The 22,535-nt window shown below is 41.9% G+C and overlaps 1 protein-coding gene across 2 annotated transcripts in view; it reads right to left on the minus strand.

Annotated features, from left to right (window-relative positions):
* ANTXR1 (ANTXR cell adhesion molecule 1) overlaps nucleotides 1–11,688 on the minus strand; it is a 118,111-nt gene extending 106,423 nt beyond the window's left edge. Inside the window, exons 1-3 of one of the 2 annotated variants that reach the window (XM_066983299.1) lie at nucleotides 11,177–11,688; nucleotides 789–860; nucleotides 37–108 (exon numbers count right to left, since the gene is read on the minus strand). In XM_066983299.1, coding sequence (XP_066839400.1) covers nucleotides 37–108; nucleotides 789–860; nucleotides 11,177–11,328 — 296 coding nt within the window. In that variant the 5' untranslated portion in view covers nucleotides 11,329–11,688. Of the gene's footprint in view, nucleotides 1–36; nucleotides 109–788; nucleotides 861–2,906; nucleotides 3,197–11,176 lie in introns of those variants that run through there. The other variant, XM_066983298.1, reaches the window with a different exon arrangement.
* Nucleotides 11,689–22,535: the final 10,847 nt, after the last annotated feature.

A 22,535-nucleotide genomic window follows, 5' to 3' on the forward strand; every position in this document is an offset into this window, starting at 1 on the left:
GACTCAAAATCTGCTGTGCACTTCTACACCTCTTACCTGTCTTCTGTTAACCTCATTAGAATTGTCCCTCTAGTAGAAAAAACGATGAAGGACATCCTCAGCTGAGGGCTGGAGAAGAAGAGACAAAAGTAAGTGATTTTGGTTGGTCCAGACCAGAGCTTACCGTGTGTATAATACCAAACACAAAAGGCTCTCTGACTGCTACCAAAATAATAATGAGACAGAACTGAGCAGCAAATGGTGCTTTGCCCTGGGAAGTGCTAGCTAAGGCAGACCATGAGGAATCCTCCTAAAAGATGTAAAAAGTACTTGTAGCATGATCTTAGCATTGCTGAGACAGAACGAAGGCTAATTAAACCTAAGATAATATATTCCACCCACTGGCCTGGGGGATTTTTCATTCAATCTCAAGGTATTTGGTGCCTGAAGGCTACCGTCTCGGACCTCTCCTTGCAGGTCTAAACTTCTCTGCAGTAACCAGCCATCTCAGAAACAATGAGGGTTCCCTCCCCACAAAGTATGATTTGGTCTATGGAAGTCAAGCAGGAGAAAGGGGTCTAATTAGCTTGTCTACTCCTATTTCCTACAGGACAAGAACTGGGGGAAATTTGGGAAAAATTCAAAAGCAATCAGTGGTATTATCTGAGAAAAGCATTAAGAACTCTCTACTAGGTGAGGTCCCCAGGTGGAAATCAGCATGTGCTACTTGATAGCAACTGAGAGCATGTCTCCTGGCTGCTGGCACATACCCCTCCTTATTCACTTTTCTGCAAGCCAGCCCTTCTTACCTTATGAACTTGCGGGCCAAATGTTCCACAAAATGATATATTTCATTCCAATGGTGCAGGACACTTCCTGATCTACAGAAATAATTATTACATGAGACATTAGTTTAATTGCTGCTATCATAGTTTTCCCAGCCTAATGCTTTGTTACACGTTGCATAGCTAGTCATTTATTTTTATTTTGTTTAACACTCACTGTCCTAATTCTTCCTTTAAAAAGATAATAAATTGTAAATTACATTTGCTACTTAACTTTGAAAAGCAAGAATAATTTATGTTTCATATAAGTGTTTAAAGCTACACTTCACAACAACATATGGCAGTTATGTTAGACCTTTAGCACAGCCTTAAACAAATAAACCCTGTGTTAGCAAAGACCTGTCTCCTTGCACAGGCTGTTAGATGAATTCCACCAACTCACTTGCCATACTGTTGTGCAGAGCTGTTAGCTCAAGTGTATTTTGGGAAGGAAATGCAGTTGAGGGAAAAGATTCCTAAACCTCTCTAGCATTCCACTGTGCTAGAGACTATGTAAAGTAAAATACCTTAGGCCCACATCTTGGCTGTTGTGGCCCATTCCATCATAGTTCAGTTCAAGGCAAAACACAGACTAATTTTGCTCCCCAAGAAAATAAGCCATGGATTTTGATAGTTACGAATTATTCTTCATATTGTGAGGACCAGGAAAAAATGAGGTTAACCAGAATCTTCCAGCAGTAAATGCACCTTCTGGCATAAACATTTCTATGACCATTGGAATATTAATATTGGGGAAAAAAATCCTTCCTAGAGATGGAAAATAAATGTGTCATCACTTTTTTTCTATTCATTGACTACAATTACAAGTATTTATAGGGCAAAAAACATTCCAGCTTTAACAGAAAAGTAATTGATCTGCAGCCTGAGGAAGGAAATATGAACATTTGAGAAGATGTTTTTTCACTTCACAGAAAGAAATGGCATCTGACCTGACTCCATTCTACCTTAAATCTGAGAATCTAAATGAATAGATTCAACCAAGTACTACACACCTGGCACAGAAAACCCAGTCTTGCTGCAAATATCATTAGTTCACTTCCTAGAAGCACAGCAAGCATGCAAACCACATTGTGCAGGTTATGTAAATTTCGTTCCCTATTCTACCTGCACCTGGTTTTTATTTACAGCCATTCAGTAAAAACCTTCACCTTGGCCACTTGCTTCATGATACTTAAGCCACTATTTCTTTATATGACCCTGTAGGTCCAAATGTTCCCAGTTAGGTGGGGACATGCAACCAGGACAGCAGCATATGCTCCATCTGGATAAACAATTAACACCATTGGTTCTCTTTACACAAAGGACCTGATATCAATTGCACCTCTTTAAATAAAACCTTACAGAAACCTCTGTTCTTCTGTTGTTGTTGTTTGTTTGTTTGTTTTGTTGTGTTTTTTGCTTGTTTGTTTTTCTGATTTTAATGGACTGATTGCACAGGGGACTCAATCATTAGAAAGTACTAATGGTTCTACGTTTCTTGGCTCTTCAGAAAAGAGCTAGGATATCTTCTGCCACTCATCAAACTAGGACTTGAAATCATTACTTGTTCTCAATGTGCATGTGTATCAGAGAGGACCAAAGAAATATTATTAGCAGGGGTCTTACTAAACTAAACCACACAGACAGTGAGAAAATTGGTGTCTTATAGCAGATGAAGGGTGAGGTACATTAGGACTTGCCCTCAAACAAAAAACTGCTGCATCCAAATTATACTAAGCTATATACTGACAGAACAGAAATGCACAAAGCTCAAACGCAGATGCAAATTCCTCTTGAATGGAATAACTCTGAGATCTTGAATATGACACATCCCAGTCCCATCAGTGCCAAATAGCCCAAATCTTATCTGAGACAGTCTGAAAAATAGGTATTTAATGTCTTTACATGGTAAGGCATAAAAGAAACACTTGAACCATAGAATTATAGAATCGTAGAATATCCCAAGTTAGAAGGGACACACAAAGATCACTGAGTCCGGCTCCTGGCTCCACACAGGTCTACCCAAAAATTCAGACCATATGACTTAGAGCACAGTCCAAACACTTCTTAAACTCCGACAGTCTTGGTGCCGTGACTACATACCTGGGGAGCCTGTTCCAATGCGCGACAACCCTCTCAGTGAAAAACCTCTTCCTGATATCCAGCCTGAACCTCCCCTGTCGCAGCCTGACAACATTCCCTCGGATCCTATTGCTGGTAACTAAAGAGAATAGGTCGGCGCCTGCCCCTCCCCTCCCCCTTGTGAGGAAGCTGTAGGCCGTGATGAGGCCTCCCCTCGGCCTCCTCTTTTCCAGGCTGAACAGGCCAAGTGACCTCAACTGTTCCTCGTACCTCTTCCGCTCTAGGCCCTTCACCATCTTAGTAGCCCTTCTCTGGACACTCTCCAATAGTTTCACATCCTTTTTTTACTGTGGTGTCCAGAACTGCACACAGTACTCGAGGTGAGGCCGCACCAGCGCAGAGTAGAGCGAGACAATCACTTCCCTCGACCAAATAGCAATGATGTGCTTGATGCACCCCAGGATACGGTTGGCCCTCCTGGCTGCCAGGGCACACTGTTGGCTCATGTTCAGCTTGCTATCTGCCAGAAACCCCAGATCCCTCTCTGCAGGGCTGCTCTCCAGCGTCTCATCACCCAGTCTGTACATGCAGCCAGGGTTGCCCCGTCCCAGGTGCAGAACCCAGCACTTGCTCTTGACATTATAGCAATGGTTGCATCAGCCTCCAGAAGATATTGCAGCCAAGGCTATGTTAACCATAAACCAATTACTACCTCCTTCATTGAAATGTATGGTATTTTAGACCACATACAACCCTCTAAAAAAAGTATGTCTGATTAAAGTTTCACATCTTCTGAACTGTCTGGTAACACACATCTGAAGGCAGGACAGTTTCACAATCATACACTAATCAACCTTCTCCTCAAACAGATACAAAGACTATACTTCATGTTAAAGGAAAGCTTAGCTATCAACCTCCACCAACAGAAGTTCTATCCAGCCCTCACTTGCAACAGGACACTGCCCTAAAAAGCAGCACTAGCCTAGAAGTGTGAGTGTTCCTCCCACTTTATTACAAACCACTGAACAAAAGTTGATTGTCACTTAAAATTACTATTACAGCAAGGCAGCTGAGAATGAGATCCAGCCACAGAGCACATATGGTATGTAGGTCGCCATGTAAAAATGCTTGTCATTTGCCATGGCTCTGAAGTCATGCATTTTTTGAAAACAGCATTTGCCAGAACGAAGCTTAAAAACCAATTGCTCAGTTCAGTGGTGTGCCAGTCAACAGCATATCCTGTTTAAGTGTCTGCATTTGCAACTTCGTTCTGCAGGTCTTAAATGGCCTGGGCAGAATTTTCAACTTAGTGATGCTTTTTAATTCTCCATACAAGCATGGATTCAGCTCTTGCTGCACCTCCTCCACTTCATCCTCGCTCTGCTCTCCCACAAGCATTCCCATACTCATGCCCTCTAGAAGAAAACTTCAAGCACTTAAAGCTCCATCTCTTCTTAAATGAAGCCTTCCTACTCATCTAATAACACCAAGGAGAAACAACCTGAAGCTCAAGAGTGAATATTTCTTGCTGGAGAAAAGTCCATGTAGTGGGTTTACACGGCAAGGTTTTGGTAGTGGGGGCTGCAAGGGTTGGCTTCTGCGAGAAAAATCCAGCAGCTGCCCCATTTTAGATAAGGCCCAGTTTCAGCTGGCTCCAAAGGGACCCACCACTGCCCAGGGCTGAGCCAATAAGTGATGTTTGTTGTGCCTCTGTGAGAGCATACTTAAGAAAGAGGGAAAAGAAAAACCTGCTGCACAACAGCAGCTGGGACAGGGAGGAGTGAGAAAGCTCTCTGAATCCACCAAGGTCCGTGCAGAAGGAGGGCAGGAGGTGTTCCAGGTGCCAGAGCTGAAGTTCCCCCACAGCCTCTGGAGAGGCCCCTGGTGGAGCAGGCTGTGCCCCTGCAGCCCATGGTGTACAACAGTGGAGCAGATTTCCATGCTGCAGCCCACTGTGTACAACAGCGGAGCAGATTTCCATGCTGCAGCCCATGGAGGAGCCCACGGCAGAGCAGGTGGATCTGCCCTGAAGGAGGCTGCAGCCTGTGGAAAACCCCCGCTGGAGCAGACTCTAGGCTGGAGCTGCGGCCCATGGAGAGGAGACCGTGCAGCAGCAGGTAACCTGGTGGGGCGCTGCCGCCTGTGGGGTCCCATGTTGGAGCAGTTTGATCCTGACAGATGGACCCTGTGGTACAGACCCATAATTGGAGCAGTTCTTGAAGAGCTGTTGCCTGTGGGAAGCCCATGTAGGATCAGTTCAGGAAGGACTCTATCCCATGGGAGGGACCCCACTTTGGAGCAAGGGAAGAGAGTGACCATGAAGGAGTGGCAGAGACAAAGTGCTATAGACTGACCGCAACCCCCACCCCCAATTCCCCTGTGCCACTCGAGGGGAGGAGGTGGAAGAGGGTGGATGGGGGGAAGGTGTTTTTAGTTTGTTTTGTTTCTCAGTTCTCTAGCTTATTAGTAATAGGTAGTAAATTTTTCTAATTTCCTTATGCCATGTGTGTTTTGCCCATCACAATAGTTACTGAGTGATCCTAATCTCAACTCTTGAGCCCTTTCCATAGTATTTTCTCTCTCTTTCTCTTTGAGGAGAGGTAGTGAGAGAGCGGTTGTGGTGGAGCTCAGCTGCCCAGCTGGGTAAAACCACCACAGTGTAATAAGTGGAAATTAAGAATAAGTAAATTATGCCTTTAACAGGAGAATGATACATTCTGTGGTCAAATGTGCTGGGATTTTGTACATCTAAACTAAATCCAAGGCGGAGACCCACCACATGGCTCAGTGTTTGCAGGGGCAGAGAGCTGCACTCTGGCCCAGCCCAGCCCTCCAGCAGGTGCTTTTCACCTATTCACTGAAACATGGTGCTCCACAACCCTAAGCTATAGCAGCTCAAACCTTCCTAGTTTGTCTTTCTTGCAATTTTTAGACTCATTATTTCCATTTCTCCCATTGCACCTTCTCAGAATACTCACAGTGCTATTTTTAATTCACAAACTAGACAAAAACATAATCAAGCCCACAAACTCTTATACAAAGACTTCACACCAGTTATGTGTGCTCCAGATGACAGAAGTATATACAGGCACCTGATTCAGAGACTGGTATTGTTCCATATTCTCCTTAAATTTTTGGACTAACTTCAAGAAATCTCATAGCTGACAGAGGTGGCATTGACCCATGAAGTTTTGCAGCATCATTTTATTGAGCTCTTAAAAATAACACAGATGAGCCAAAGTGTCCTCTGTCTTTCCAAATACATCAGGAGAAATTCTGAGAAGACCAGATAGCACATAGATAGATGTTAGTGAGGTGATGCAATTCTTTAAGGAAACACTACTATCTTGTGCTGAACTTCACGAGACAGCTCACTAAAGCTATTGTCAAACATTTGAGATTACAGAGTTTATAGAGGCCCAGTTTAGAGCAGGATAAACCTCTAAGCCCAAACATAGTCCAAGAACAGAATATTCTTCTCTACCTGATTGGCCTGGGGTACGTGACTAACAACTAATAAACAAGTAAACATGGACTGAACTTAGATCAAGCAGTAAAGTGCAGAGTGCTGCAGGCACACTCAACTCTCATTATAAGACAGTTCCCACCCACCACTTGTGACAATGAATAGTTTACCTTGGATTTACTACTGACTAAAAACATGTACACAGGTCTTGATGGGCAATGATTTCACATGCTAAATTAGCTGGTTGCAATCAGTGTGACTACAGCAGACGCAGGAGAGAATTCTTCAGGCAACAAGTAAAAAGACACAAGAATGTGCAAATTTCCCCACACTACCTTGCCAACTTCCCTCAGCCCTCACACAAAACAAAGAAAAGTTATGCTTCCATACCCTCACAGGCCCCTGCCATCCATACAGAATGCATACATTGCTCTGGATCCAGGCCCGTGACTCCAGAATCACAGAATCACTGGCTATGTTTAGAATCATAGAATCACAGAATGGTTTGGGTTGGAAGGGACCTTAAAACTCATCCAGACCAACCCCTTCCATAAGAGGGACACCTTCCACTAGTTCAGGTTGCTCAAAGCACCGTCCAACCTGGCCTTGAGAACCTCCAAGGATGGGGCATCCACAACTTCTCTGGGCAGCCTGTTCCAGTGCCTCACTACTGTCTGAGTGAAGAATTTCTTGCTTATTTCTAATCTAAACCTATCCTCTTTTAGTTCAAAACCATTCCCTTTTGTCCTATCACCGCACTCCCTGACAAAGAGTCACTCCCCAGCTTTTCTGTAGACACCTTTAGGTATTGGAAGGCCACTATAAGGTCTCCCCAGGGCCTTCTCTTCTTCAGGCTGAAAAAGCCCAACTCTCACTGTCTTCATAGGAGAGGTGCTCCAGCCCTCTGATCATCCTCGGGGCCCTCCTCTGGACCTGCTGCAACAGGTCCATGTCCTTCTTATGCTGGGGACCCCAGGACTGAACAGAGTACTCCACGTGGGGTCTAACAACTAGTTAAAAATGGATCAACTATGTGTCTGAATAATGAGAGGATCACAGGAAACAGGTTGGATTATTTGCTTCTTTTTGCCAAAGATCCTTTAAAGCCAAATTTTCTTTCACACACATACAGTTCCTTGCATGTTTTCCACACATGGGTATAAAGTCCTTGCTATGTTCACACACAACAGTCAAGAACACAGGAAATAATGCTTTTGACTTACAGCAAATACAGCAAAAGATTACTGAGAAGATTTACCCATTATTATTCCTTCCTCCCTACCCACAAATCAATTAAACCGGGGGCTGCCTCTATCTGATCTTCAGACTGCGCTTGTATGGAGTGCTTAAATACTAGAGCACTAGGTACCATGAGAGTCAGGTCAGTGGGTAGTAGTGTTCAGTAGTCAAATGGATGATATTTTTAGAATATCTGAACAATATTGGCAAAAACAAATGTTTTCTTTATGCTTGTCATCATCATCATGTTCAGCCTGGAGAAGCGAGGGCTGATAATGATAGGGCAACGGGGAATGGTCTTAAATTAAAAGAGGATAGATTTAGATTAGACATTAGGAGGAAATTCTTCGCTGTAACAGGTTGCCAAGAGAAGTTGTGGATGCCCCGTCCTTGGAGGTGTTCAAGGCCAGGCTGGATGGGGCCTTGGGTTGGCATCCCTGTCTATGGTAGGGCGGTTGGAGTTAGATGATCTTTAAGGTCCCTTCCAACCCAAGCCATTCTATGATTCTGTGATCATCTCATTGATTCCTCATTCTTCCTTCTTAATTAAGACTCTATCGTATCTCACATCCAGGTGCTCTTTGGCACTATCTTCTGCCATTTGTTTCACTACCATTTATTGTATATGAGTCTCAGTGCTGCAGTTAAAACAAGCAGAAACACAAAAGGATATGCCACCTAGGACCTGATTTACTTGGCAAGGAGCTGGCCCAACATGAACCGCAGTCCTCAAGAGTGTCATTGCCACACTTTTGGAAAGTAATTCTGCTAGCTTTAGGTCCAAGGGTCACAGTGTGAGAGGCCTTCTCTATTGCTACCTAAGCTGTGTGAGCATTCCTCTTAGAAGTAATGAAAGGCATGCAAGTGCATGCACAGAGATTAAGGATGCTTTCATAAGCCAGCAAGCCCACCTGCTACCTTTCAAGCTTTTGTTCTGTTAATTATATGCACATCAAGTCTGCGTACCATAGCAGGATTATTTCTGAATGACTGCTGGATTTTCTTCCCTTTCTTAACAATGAGAAGTGGCAGATTTGTTTCAGGTCCTCTGAGCTTGCCATCTGCATGGAGTCATGTCTCCAGCTGTATGCAGACAGCCAGAAGAAGCCTGGTTTCCCTTCAACAGTTTGCACAGCATAGTTGCAGGAGTCTGCTAAAGAGAATGCTTCAGGGAGAAAGAGCATCACTTCATGAGAACAGCCTGTAACACCTGCTTCTTCCCCAGTGCATTATGTGCTCACTTTGAATGGCCTTCATGTGGCCAGCATTATGCTTCAAGAGCCAGCACTGTGACAAGGACTATGTGCAGCTGGAACATGTACTGCGAGCAGCACACACATACAGGGTGCTAAATGGACTTAAGTAGTCACTCCGTCTAGGCAGGCCATGAAGCAAAGGGTCAGCAGATGGCTCTAGCACCAGTGAATTCCAGGGCTGTGTTTATTCTTTTTCTATTACTCCTCTGATCCCAGAAAGTAAGTTGCTTAATATTTTAATGATTTTCTTCCACCATTGAAATTTATATTTCATGTTTCCGAATGTAAATCTCACCTGCTTTGGTATCCTTTATCACCAGTACTTTCATTATTTTTTGAGCAATGGCAAATAAAAGCAGCAACATGAGCCCTGAATCTATTATTATAATTTCATAGTTTGCCTGAAGGTCTCTATGGGCATTCAGGACCACTGCAGCATTATTGAAGACATTCTCTAAACCCACTAGAAAACTAGAAAACCCAGGCTAAATAAGACCCAAATTTTATACAACTTGAGCTTAGCATCTGAAAAATGAAAGAACGTCTTAAAGATAAAGGATATGGGATAATCTATTCTCCCACAGTCTGCAGACTCCTCCAAATTCCACCAGAGACCATCAAATTTTTTACATCAATGGACTTTGCATCAGACCCTGTTCATTTCTGCACCAGAAAAAAAAAATCAAAACAAACAAACAAAAAAACACCACCAACAAAAACCAACACACTACCAAAATAGGAAACCTACATCTGTTAAAGTAGGAGTTTTTTGGATACCTTGATATATACACTGAGGTAACTTGCATACTTTAAAGTTTGTGCCAAGCTTCATATTTCCACCCAAATTTTCCTTAAGCAAGCCTAGAAAGTCATGTCTTTTAGTAAGAGGACAGGAGCTTGAAATAAGTGGTTGTTAAAATCATATCCATCAGATTTGATAAAGCCTTCAGTTCTGCTTCAGCTTTCAGGGAAACTCAGTTTGCAAAAGCTGTCTGCATTACAAATCATGCTTTGTTTTTCCAATATAGCAATAGAGGTAATCCTGCTAAGAACAGACCAGCCAAAGCAACAAAATGCAACACAGGAGAATCTTTCTCACTCAATGAAGTGGAAAATAAAAATAAAATAATAAAAAAAAATCTTTCCCCTGGAGTATTCAGATAACTGGCACAACAAAATATCCAGTGTACTTGTCTCAGTCTTACATTTTACCCAGTATTTTGTAATAAAGTGTTATGTAATTCCAAGTCATTTATACAAATGGAATGTGGCTGCTACTGCAAAACACTCAAGAGGATCAGACAGAAAGCTTCATCTGCAAGCACTTTTGGCAACTTGAAATACTTTCCTGTCTCTGAAATTTATGGTTATAAATGTTAGTTCTATGCCTCTGGCACATATATGTTCCAATATTTCCAAACTTGTGGTTCAAAATAACTATTCTTAATTAAGAAAGTTAGGAGAATCTTTTTAGCTAGTACTTTTTACACTTTAAAAAAAAATGTTGTATTGCTTCAATTCGAAGCATTCCAAAGCTCAGCATGTATTTATTTCATATTGCTCAGACTAAAATCTGAAGGCCTCTAAACAGGCAAATTTACTAGTGCCAGATCAGAATTAGTGATAAAAAAGTGAGTAGGCAGTTATCTTCAGTATAAAGAGTTAAGCAGTCAAAATATGCATTTGATTAACAGGAAACAAAGAAAATGTGACTCAGCCAGGAGAAAAATAAAGTTCTCTTTTGAATAAGACACTCTAGCTGTTTTCCATCACAATGGCCAAAATCAGACCCTTTTTAAGGCAGTAGCCACCTCTCAGAGCCTGGTCTTTACCTGCTTTGATGCACAAAAATTCTTTCTGAGACAACGAACACACAGTACAGAAGCAGACCTCCAGGCAGGCGAGCATTTTCTCCATGTTTTCAGCTACAAAATTAATGCCTGCAATAACTCCCCAGCTCTGCTTTTATGAGTGCCTCAACTTTCACAGTTCATAGGGAAATTGGCATGACCAAGGTTCTGCTCTTCTCCCAACCGTTCTTTTAAGAAACTACAGGGTCAAGTACAAAATAAAGCTTTTGTATCAGCCACAACAAAACTTCTAACTATCTGATTTACAAAGCACAATTGCATTTAATACTAGATCTACCAAAGTTACCACAACAACAACAATGAGAGAGTAGTAAGGAGTTTCGCAGGTCCCTTGGGGACACAGTGACTTCTACAAAACCAAAATCTGAAGAAAACCTCCTCAGTATCAGTATATGATATTCCAGTTCATGCCAGAAGAAAAAAAATAATCTTTCAAATAGAAGAGTAGAACCGACTTACTTGTCTAGAATGAAATACAAATCAAATCCTCCGTAACAGGCGGGACCACCATTCTCTCTCTTTCCACCTTGTCCATCACAGGCTATCATAAAAGTTGCTAAGAAGAGCCATTTGAAGCCAAATCTGAAGATGCTTTGCTTTGCAATAGCCATTATATCCAGAGAGGACGAGAAAAAGAAATGTCTTCTTCCACGGCTCCTTTATTTCACAGGCTTCTCCACAAAAGCCATTCAATAACCTTTAAGTGTATATACAGGTATTTTACTCCTTAAAACTCCACTTGGAACAGTTGCCCTCAGGAATTGCAAGACTTTCCCCCTTGTTTCCCTTGCACTTCTGTTTCTTGGTTTCAGATTTCAAGATGCACAATACTGTATTTCACTTTTTTTTTTTTTTTAAAGGGACTTGACCCTTAGTCTCCCTTGCAGCTCTCTGAAAGCAGCACCATTGTTTTCCAACAGGAGCAGCAGCTGCCTAACAGATCTTGCTTTATCACAGACCTCAGAAAAGACAGGGAGGGTTTGAATCCCCCCCGCCCCTCCCCCCCCCCTTATTATTGTTATTAATAAGGATGGTTTTATTTTTTCTTGCCAAAGAAAAGCTCAGATAATGCCATCTTGTGGTGAAAAAGCAAGATAACCGGCGTCTCTGGATGTAAAGCACATCGTTTGTGCACCGAGCATACAAAGCACATTTTACAGTGGCTTTGGGTATGAACATACAAGCAGCTTTCTTAGAGCAGTCATGCAGCACTATGCAGAGGTATTTTCATTTCCCTCATTGGCTATATCTGAGTTTGAAGCTTAAAGGCTTAAAAACTTGGAGGAGCTTAGCAAAAATTAAAGTGAGAAGGTACGAATTTCATCCTTTCTATTTTCTCAGTCTTGAGAAATACCAAGAAGTGCCTCTGCCTATGATCATACTTCCTGCTTGCTATCCTTAGCAAGCTTACTTCAGCCACCAGGGTCTAAATCCCCCCCTCCTCCTGCAGACCTTGCCAGGAAACAGCTTCAGCTGCACTCACATTTTCAGTCTTCTTCTACAAACAGTACCACAAGCTCCAAAATGCAAGCAAGTCAACTCAAAGATAAGACCATTCCCAAGACAGAGCAACCCCCAATGAAGATAAGAGGTAAATTAGAGATCCCAGGAATGGGAGCATCCATCCTTCCCTCTCAAATCCTCTCATGAGAAGAGGATTTTTTTTATTTGTTATATTTATAATAATATATATTATATATTTTTATTCCTTTTTATTTGTTTCTGACTGACTCTGAGATGAACAAATACTTAACAATTTAAAATAGAATAAAAATACTGTACTCAGTAAAATAATTCTAGCCTGAAGCTAGCAGAAGGAAAGAAGGTTGATGGTGGAGGAGATCAGATACCCTATGCAGCCGTGGGTTCAAGTTGACAGAAGGCCCAGCAGAGCTTAGGAGCAAGCCATCAAGTGAGTCACCAGATGAAGCACAGAACACTGAGATGGAGCAAGCTGCTGACAAAGTGAAATGCTGTGCTTTCTGCTTTGTCACTGATGTTCTTCAGGGCCAGTCCTCTTCATGTGTCTGTCTTAAGAAAGTGTCTTTTTGTTTATGAAATGGATAACAGCAGCAAAATTATTGAGACACTATGAGAAAAGCAGCTCCATAGTAGGAAGCCCAAGTGAAAGCCAGGAGGGCTGTTGGAATATCTGCCCCTCCTTCACTAAAAATGCTAGGAACAAAAAATATTTTGAAGACCATAGCTTTGTGTGAAAGACCTGTCGGTTCTTGGAGAGATAGTGTGTTGTATTCTTTGTGTGAAAGAAGATTACAAGCAAGGTGTTTCGATTGCATGCAGCATTTCAATGGTTCATTAAGCTCCAGCTCATGCCCTTGGTTTGTGACTCCAACTTGCAAATGAAAATGATGGGGGAAGTGGCATCAGCAGGTTTTTGTTTGTTTTTTTTGTTTTATCATTTACTCCCCTATATGTATCAGTGGAGCCTTTTCTGAAACAGCGTGGAAGCTGGTTCTGTCAGTGGTAATAGCAGCACTGCTGAGAGATGAGACATCACACATGGCAGCACTGTATGGGTTTTGGAGCACCTGTGTCTTATTTGAAGAGGTAGCAGGGATCACAGTTGAGGTGGTGAGCTGGTTTTGGTTCCCTTCAGATCACCAATATCTGACTTACATGGTGGACAATGGCTTCTGTCAAGATCTCAAAATCATGTTCCTCAGTTTTCATGGCAATTTAGGAAGGTGTTAGAGCAGTTTGCATGGATAAAGGAGACCTAAAGAATTGCCAACATTGATACTATTATCACAAATTTATCTTCACTGTACAGGAATTACTTCCCTGTCTTCAGTGTAGATAAGTACTTAAATTCACCCAATGTATGCATGGATGGTGCAAATCAGCATAACTCTACTAGAATCAGCAGAGCTATACTGTCTGATGTTGTGTAGGACAAGGGACTACTCTGAGTAATGAGTGGTGTGCCTTTACATTTAAATTGTACATCCTATAACATATAATTCAAGGCTGACACCCAGTGGCCAAGAGGGATTTTCTTCCTTGGATTGCTCTAATATCTCAAGAGAATCAATAACTCCCTTCTGTCTTGCTTTTTTTCTGACTTAGTCGTGCTTTAATTTTGTCTCTGCTGCAACATGTAATGCTGTATTACGTTATTATTCTGGGGATTACCATTCTTCCCGTTGCCTTTCTAAGAAAATCTGCTAACTCTTTGCATCTATGTGTAACATCTCACCATCCTGAACAGTAATATCAGGCTTAACAGATAAATATATTGTTTGTAATGTATTAAAATTAAACAACACAGGAGAAAATATGGTGTAGGAAATAATTCTGCCATAATCAAAGAAGACCATGCAGTTTCTTTCCAAGTTTTATTTCTACCTAAAACAGCCTAGCAGTAGGGTTACAGTAAAGCAATCTGCTGTCCCCTTTGTTTAGTGCTATGTGTTTTCACAGAATCATAGAATCATTAAGGATGGAAAACACCTCCAAGATCATCTGGTCCAAACATCCCTCTACCACCAGTGTCACACCCACTAAGCCACGTCACTAAGCGCTACATCCAACCTTCCCTTAAACACCCCCAGAGACAGTGACTCCACCATCTCTCTTGGCAACCCATTCCAATGCCTAACCTCTCTTTCTGAGAAGAAATTTCTCCTAATTTCTAACCTGAACATCCCCTGGCGCGACTTGAGGCCAAGGCTATGCAGTTCTCAACAGCCTTGCTTCCTCTACTCAGCATTGTACATATATTCCATTTCCAAGTACTTTGTCAGTGCTAGAGAATCCTTGCAATACCTCTGCAGCTGTTTCTTACACTCATTTACAGTTAGACATGATTCAGTGTACTCCACTCATCTGTTATGGTGTCTCTTTCTGTGTAATCAAATTTAAACAAAGATAATCAGCCCAAGTCCCACTGCTCCTGGGCTTTGATCAAATGTTGAGGAAATCACTAGAGCCTTCTCTTTTTTAGTATTTCTGAAAATCAGGTGGCTGAATTTGACCTCCCTTCTCAAACCGAATAACTGTTATACGAACCTGAGGCTGAAATTTGTAAATGCTCTAATGTCCAAGTCCAAACCACAACACGGGATTCTCAGTCCCCTGTGTCTTACAAGAATGAAAACTCAGTATTCTCCTTATCAGGCTGTCAAATTTGATCGTAGAATTAGACAGCATTAATTCTCCCTGGGAAGACATTAAAGTGCATGAACCCTGAAACAATTAAGTCTAAATAAGGTATTAATGACAATCTAGAAACATGTGACTAACTTTGATTCGAGCAAGTGAATACACAAACAACAGTGATGAAGCGCTGTTCATTTAAATCAATATTAGTTTTATCTGCAGATTGGTTTCCTCTGGTTTTAAGGCAAAAGGATAAGCACACATGCCCAGCAGGAGGGAGCAAAGCTGCACAGAATGAATGATTCAAATTTACTGACTACATTTCATATAATGGGATTTAAAAAGTCCTACTGCATTGCTTGATTTGCAGTCTGACGCACTCTTTTCAAAGTGCTGTAAACATGGAGAATATGACCATCCTGCTAAGAACTGTTGCTTCAGATATATTCTCACATACTTCAGAACTGCACATTTTTGCAGTGTACATTTTTGCAGATCTGTCTTGGGCAGAGAGACCATGAAATGGTAGAGTTCTCTATTCTTGGTGAAGTCAGGAGGGAGGTCAGTAAAAGTGCTACTTTGGACTTCCAGAGGGCAGACTTTGAATTGTTCCAGATGCTGGTAGGGAGGGTCCATTGGGAGTCAGTCCTGAAGGGCAGAGGGGTCCAGGAAGGCTGGACACTCCTCGAGAAGGAAGCCTTCAAGGCGCAGGAGCAGGCTGACCCTGTGTGCAATAAGATGAGCCGTTGGGGAAGAAGACTGGTGTGGCTGAACAGGGTTTGCTGAGTGTCTGAGAGAAAAAGAGAGTTTATGTCTGGTGGGAAGAAGGGACAGGCAACTCGGGGAGAGTACAAGGAAGTTGCCAGCATATGCAGAGAGAAAATCAGAAAGGCTAAAGCCCAACATAAGCTCAACCTGGCCACAATGGTAAAGGGTAACAAAAAATGTCTTACAAATATATTAACAGTAAGAAGACGGTCAAGGAGAATCTTCATCCTTTACTGGTTGCAGGGGGGAACATGACAAGGACAGGGATATGACAGGATAAGGAAAAAGCTGAGGTTCTTAATCCCTTCTTTACATCTGTCTTTACTAGTCAGACTGCTTATCCTCGGGGTACTCAGCCTCACGAACTGGAAGTCTGGGACGGGGAGTAGAAGAAACCCCCCACAGTTCAGGTGGAAACAGTTATAGAGACCTGCTGCTCCACCTGGACTGTCACAAGTCCATGGGGCCAGATGGGATCCACCCGAGGGTGCTGAGCGAGTTGGTGGATGTGATTGCTGGGTCACTTTCCATCATCTATCAGTGGTCATGGTCATCTGGAGAGGTCCCAGATGACTGGAGATTTGCTAATGTGACGCCCATCTATGAGAAGGGTCATAAGGAGGACCCAGGGAAGTACACGACTGTCAACCTGACCTTAGTGCCAGGAAAGGTGATGGAACAGGTCATCTTGAATGTAATCATGCAGCATATGTGGGACTACCTGGGGATCAGGCCCAGTCAGCATGGTTCATGAAAGGCAAGTCCTGCCTGACCAATATCATCTCCTGCTATGACCAGGTGACCTGCCTGGTGGATGAGGGAAAGCTTGTTGACATAGTCTACCTAGACTTCAGCAAGGCCTTTGACACAGTCTCCCACAGTATTCTCCTGGACAAACTGGCAGCCAGAAACATGGCTTGGACAGGTACGCTCTTTGCTGGGTTAAAAGCTGGCTGGACGGCCAGGCCCAGAGAGTGGTGGTGAATGGAGTGAAATTCAGCTGGTGACTGGTCATAAGTGGTGTTCCCCAGGGGTCAGTGTTGGGGCCCATCCTCTTTAATATCTTTACTGATGATATGGATGGGGGAATTGAGTGCACCCTCAGTAAGTTTGCAGATGTTACCAAATTATAAGGAAGTGTTGATCTGCCAGAGGACAGGAAGGCCCTTCAGAGGGACCTGGACAGGATGGATCGATGGGCTGAGGCCAATAGGATGAGGTTAAACATGGCTAAGTGCCGGGTCCTGCACTTTGGCCACAACAACCCCAAGCAGCGCTACAGGCTTGGGGCAGAGTGGCTGGAAAGCTGTGCAGAGGAAAAGGCTCTGGGGATGTTGGTCGATGCCCACCTGAACATGAGCCGGCAGTGTGCCCAGGTGGCCGAGAAGGCCAACGGCATCCTGGCTTGTATCAGGAATAGTACAGCCAGCAGGACCAGGGAGGTGATCATCCCCCTGTACTCTGCTCTGGTGAGACTGCACCTCGAGTACTGTGTTCAGCTTTGGGCTCCTCACTACAAGAAGGACATCGAGGCCCTGGAGCATGTCCAGAGAAGGGCTACAAAGCTGTCGAAGGGCCTGGGACACAAGTCCTGTGAGGAGCGGCTGAGGGAACTGGGGTTGTTTAGTCTGGGGAAGAGAAGGCTCAGGGGAGACCTTATTGCTCTCTGCAACTACCTGAAAGGAAGGTGTGGGGAGCTGGGGGTCGGCCTCTTCTTGCAGATGACTAGTGATAGGAGTAGAGGGAATGGCCTCAAGTTGCACCAGGAGAGGTTTAGGTTGGAAATTAGGAGAAATTTCTTCTCAGAAGGACCAGCCAGGCATTGGAATGGGTTGCCCAGGGAGGTGGTGGAGTCACCTGGGGCTGTTTAAGGAAAGGTTGGACCTGGTGCTTAGGGACATGGTTTAGTGCGTGACATTGGTGGTAGAGGGATGGTTGGACCAGGTGATTTTGGAGGTCTTTTCCAACCTTAACGATTTTATGATTCTATGATTCTATGATTCCCTTCTGTCTCAAGTGTCAGCACAATGATGTCTGATCTCTCACTGCATTATGAACTTTAAGCACAGGAGGTACTTGAATCTAGTGTGTAGCCCACAGGACAGGAGAAGTTCTATTCCTGATCATCTAACAAATCATTTGTACAGTCTTGCCCACTGTTCTGTTGAAACACTTGGACAGGTCTACAATATTCAGGTTCTTGGTGTAGTCCATTTCCTTTTTGCCTTTCTTTGAGAGGTTTGAGTTTTTGTTGCCAGCTCTTTTGGATGTTGAGGGCAAGCACAGAAATTGTCTTTGTATCTTTTCACTGCTGAAACTGGACATCTAGAGTGAACATGTGCCAAGGATTAAAAGTTCTTCTGAATTTTAATTTTTCTGAAAGTCACAAACTCAGTCTCACATAGTCTCAACTCCTTTTTGTAACTGATACCTAGTAAGAAATCTTACATTTTCCTATACAAGCATCACCCAGACTGCTCTTTGATGTCCGGGGGTCCCTTCTTTAGGTATTCAGCCACTATTTCTCTTATGTGTTTCAACTGCAGTCCATTGAAAAGCATGTCCCGCAGTAAAATAGCTATTGGTACAGAAATGTAATTTTGGAGCAATTTCCCTGTAAATGTGTTTCCATGGGAACAGGTTTGATGACAAAAAAACTCTATGGAGATTTGGCAGCACTGGGTAAAGAGAAGGACAAAAAGGTTATTTTAATAACACAGGAAAACCAGGCTAGCAGATTTTCATCAAGTAAAACTCCTTTGGATTTTTGCTGTTACAGAAGTCAAGACTTGAAGAGAACCAAAGCTTAGAACAGAATTGTTTGGTAGCAGGAGTGTCAATCACATCAGTGAGGTGCTGCCACTGAAATAACGTCACATTTTGAGAATTTCTTGTCTGGAACGGGAAAATGTTTCCACACAAGGTCATATCCAGAAGGAGTAGGCTAACATCAGCATAGCTTGTGCCTCTCAGCAGTCCTCATGGTTCTGTTGAAATTGAAAACTAATGTTATTTACATAAACAATGAAAGCAAAAAAGCATGCAGGCTAAGATTATGAAGATGATTCTAATTTGCAACTTTCAATTAGAGGCTGAACAGTGTCCTGAAAATAAATTACCCATCTCAAAATATCAACCTTGTTCTTTCCCGGTTTTGAGAAATATCTAGCTTTGCAAGCCATGAAAACAGTACTTTTCCATGGTCCTAGGCTTGCACCTTAACCCAGGTCCTAGGCTTGAATGATTCACTTACCCCTTTCACACAAGCAAACTGTACATTGAAAGCAGTCATTCAGACTGTTATCTCCCATTTTTCTATATCAAAGCTTTCGTTATTGGAAATAGACAGATATGTATGTGTTTTCTTAATGAATCAAACCTAGATAGCTTCAACCACAGGTCATAATATTAAAACTAAATGTAGGTTTGGTATGCAGGTATTCCTTCTCTCGCAAGCTCAGAAAAAGAAAAAGGGAAAAAAAAATAAAAAGAGGTCTATTAATATGCTTTCAATGTAATTTTGATTAAACCAATTCAAATTGTCGGTGTCTTAGAGCAAGATACTGTGTTCCATGGTAGCTGTACTAGTAGAGTTGATAACTAAGATTTCTCCATTTTGTCATAGTTATTGTCCATGAAGCCCGTGTCAAGTTGCCCGTCAGTAGTCTGACAGGTGGTAAGTCTTTTACAGACTGCCTGGACATATATCCCAAATACAGATAGATGTCTGAGGTGGTTGCAGGATATCCTATAGCTTTGGTAGAGGGAATGCAAGCCCTGACTTAAGGGCTTATCAAAGAGTAGCCATTTGCATTAACCAAAGCTATTTATCAGCCCTGACAATTAAGTCGGTTAAGTTTTTAATTTCTTTACATACCATCAGGTCTTATTCTGCTCAGGATAAGTCTAAATGTGGCATAAAGGCAAGAATCAATATTCAGGAGAGATTTTCACTTATTTTCTGAGTAATTCTGATGCAATATCCCATAATACATTATACAATATCCTTTATGCTATTGTCATGCCCTACTTTGCCTTCTTATTAGTATTTCTCTATTTAGATTCCTTTCCAGCAAAGGAAGAAAGAAACTTCAGTAGTAGTATGTGTTTTAATGCCAAACATGTATGAATGAAAGAAAAGGAAACTTAGCCATGCAACAGACCAAAGAAGCTTCTCAGCAACCACAAAAATACACCTGCAATGCTTAATACAGAACTGGAGTACAAACTATTTGAAGAAAAAGCTTTAAGATAAGGACTCAAATAAATATACCTGATGCTTCAATAGGAACTTTTTTGTTTTTTATTAAGTGGAGCTGCTATGTCTTGTCAGCCCAGCCCACAGTCTGTGCCTACCAGTCCACTCCTGGAGCACATGTACACATTCGCTACATACTGCTAGAAGGGGAATTCTGGAGAACAAATGTAGCAAGACCAGCCTCACTACAAGTCTTCCAGCCTTTACCATCCACTGGCGCTGGAGAAGATTATCATAGTCCATCAGGTGACATTTAATGGCAGAGAATAGTTCACAGCAAATCTCCAGAGCTCTCACCCAAGCACTGACATACAATAATTTAGAATTTAAAAAAGCCAAACTTGCACCTTGCATATACTCTTCAGTATTTTGTTCCATAAAAAACTAAAGAATGCTCTAATAGATGCAGTAACATAGGCAATGGACAATACCCAAAGGAGATCGATGAACAGGATTAGGAGGGGGATAAACTGAAAAGACACAGCGCAGGCTGACAAGAAATACATAGAGAAATACATAAAAGAAAATATTTCATGCGCTCTACATCAATTCCTAATGAGACAAGTAAACATTTTATCCAGGTGGTTTAGCTAAAAGTGGTATCTACCCAGAAAAAAAAAAAAAAAGAATGTAAGGCCAATTCAAGACTTAGAGCCCATCTTCTTGAAGATTGTGTTTATCATTGTATTCTGCTTGGAAATAGAATTAAGGTATTTTTAGGTTTTAATAGCCTCAAACTTCTGACAAATATTTTTTACTATAATACTTTCAGCTGCAGTTCTGGGAGGCACTGAGAACCCCTGGTTCCCAAAGTGAGTGGAAAAGAAAGGGCAAAGGCATGAAGGGGTGGAGGTAAGTTAATCAGACAAAGAAAGAGACAGCTGTAGTTGTCTTAAGAAACGATGATAAAATTAATTCTCCATGGAATTATGTTAAGGAAAACTAGCAAAACTGAGGTGCAAATTCAAGTCCTGCAAGCTTAGTCACATTATGCAGCTAAAATATCTCCAGAACATATAGGAATTGCTTTTAATCTTTTCCATTCTACGTTACAGATTCTGCCTCTCATCTTTCTCTTTTAAATGAATCCAGCTTATACAAGTGAGGTAAGCAAAAGACCATTTGGCAAGTTTCACATTTTTCTTCCAGGCATCCCTTTTGCCAGATCATTCACATGACAACATTCTTACTAACTCAAGCCTTAAAAACAGATCTCCAAGTCATTCTCTGCTAATACATACAGTTATTTTATATTAACATACCTTCATGATGTCAATCTAGCTTGTGTTTTCCATTAAATTCTCTTCTCCTCTGCTATTTCTCAGTATACGGACAAAAATACCCAAGTGTAAACAGGTTCCTACATTTTATATTAAAGCTACTAATTGCCATGTTAAGAAGAATAAACTCAAGTTAACTGTCCCAGTCCTTTGGTTACTGTGTAATGGTCCCTCATTAGGGGACTTTACCTGCTTTGAAGGTCTACTAATAATAATTTCAATTTGAAAATCTAATACTGAAATCTAATAAAGCTTCTTTAAAATTATACTCAGGTAGGGAGCAACTAGCATAATATAAATTGCCTGGGCAGCTTCCCTTTTTTTTTTCTGGTGACCAAGAACAGAACTTTCTCTTTAGAGTATTGCCCTTCTTTGCTCAGAATCCAGTTATTGTTCAAGAAGAACATTCCTGTGGTTTGGTACAGCATATGCCTGATGACAGATTTGTGTTTCTAGGCTACCCAGCTCATTAGTAAGGGACACAGTAGGGACACTGTCCACCAGACAGCAAGCATCAGTCATTATATGAACACTTCTCTATTTGACATTTATTCTGGAACATACTCTTCCAATGCAGTTTTTGACTACAACACATCAAGTGTTCAGAAAGGCAGTTCAGCTGCTTTACATATACCTTGCTCCATCTTCTAAAGGAAAAATACATGATTGCAGCATTTTAGACACAAACTTCCTTTCTTTGAGAGCTCTGATTCAGAGTAAATTCTTGGGCTTGAAATATGTGGACAGTCAATTCATTACTACAAGACGAAGAGTGTAGCACCTCTTCAAATGTCCCCAGAAAGGAAGGAGATGAACTACAACAGACACATTTAAGTCTCCCCCTTGTGCCCCCTGCTAGGACTGATGTGTGCTAATCCAGATAACATTTTTGCCTGCGATGTTCCTAAGTTCCATATCCTCTCAAACTGCTATAGAATAAAGCCTCTGAAGTAAGAAAGTAATAGAAATTGAGGGATGGTGTTCTTAAACACAGATCATATGCACCTGGATAACTGAGGACATCCTGACTATTTTGTCTGAACAGAAGAAATTATCTTGATTTTAATCTTTTGAGCAATGTGGAACTTGTCTTGCTAAAGCTTTAGTATTTACTGGCCCTACTCCTGTTCCCACTGTTACATAAATAAATAATGGTATGTTAACTTTTTAACAGTAGGTTTCATGTTGGGCCAGAGTAGACAGATCATTGTTTGTCTTCTTAGAGCTGACATAGGTCTGACAAACTGTCACATGCCCTGGTTAATTCAGCAGAAACATCATTGTATTCCTGGCTTGATTCATTTCAAATTTATACTACTGAGAGACTGGAAATACAGATCTGGGGTAAACTGTCAGGAAAGCATAAAGACTCCTTCTACATGGCCCTGGCAGT

Source organism: Anser cygnoides, chromosome 26 (genome assembly GCF_040182565.1).
Source record: "Anser cygnoides isolate HZ-2024a breed goose chromosome 26, Taihu_goose_T2T_genome, whole genome shotgun sequence".
NCBI lineage: Eukaryota > Metazoa > Chordata > Aves > Anseriformes > Anatidae > Anser > Anser cygnoides.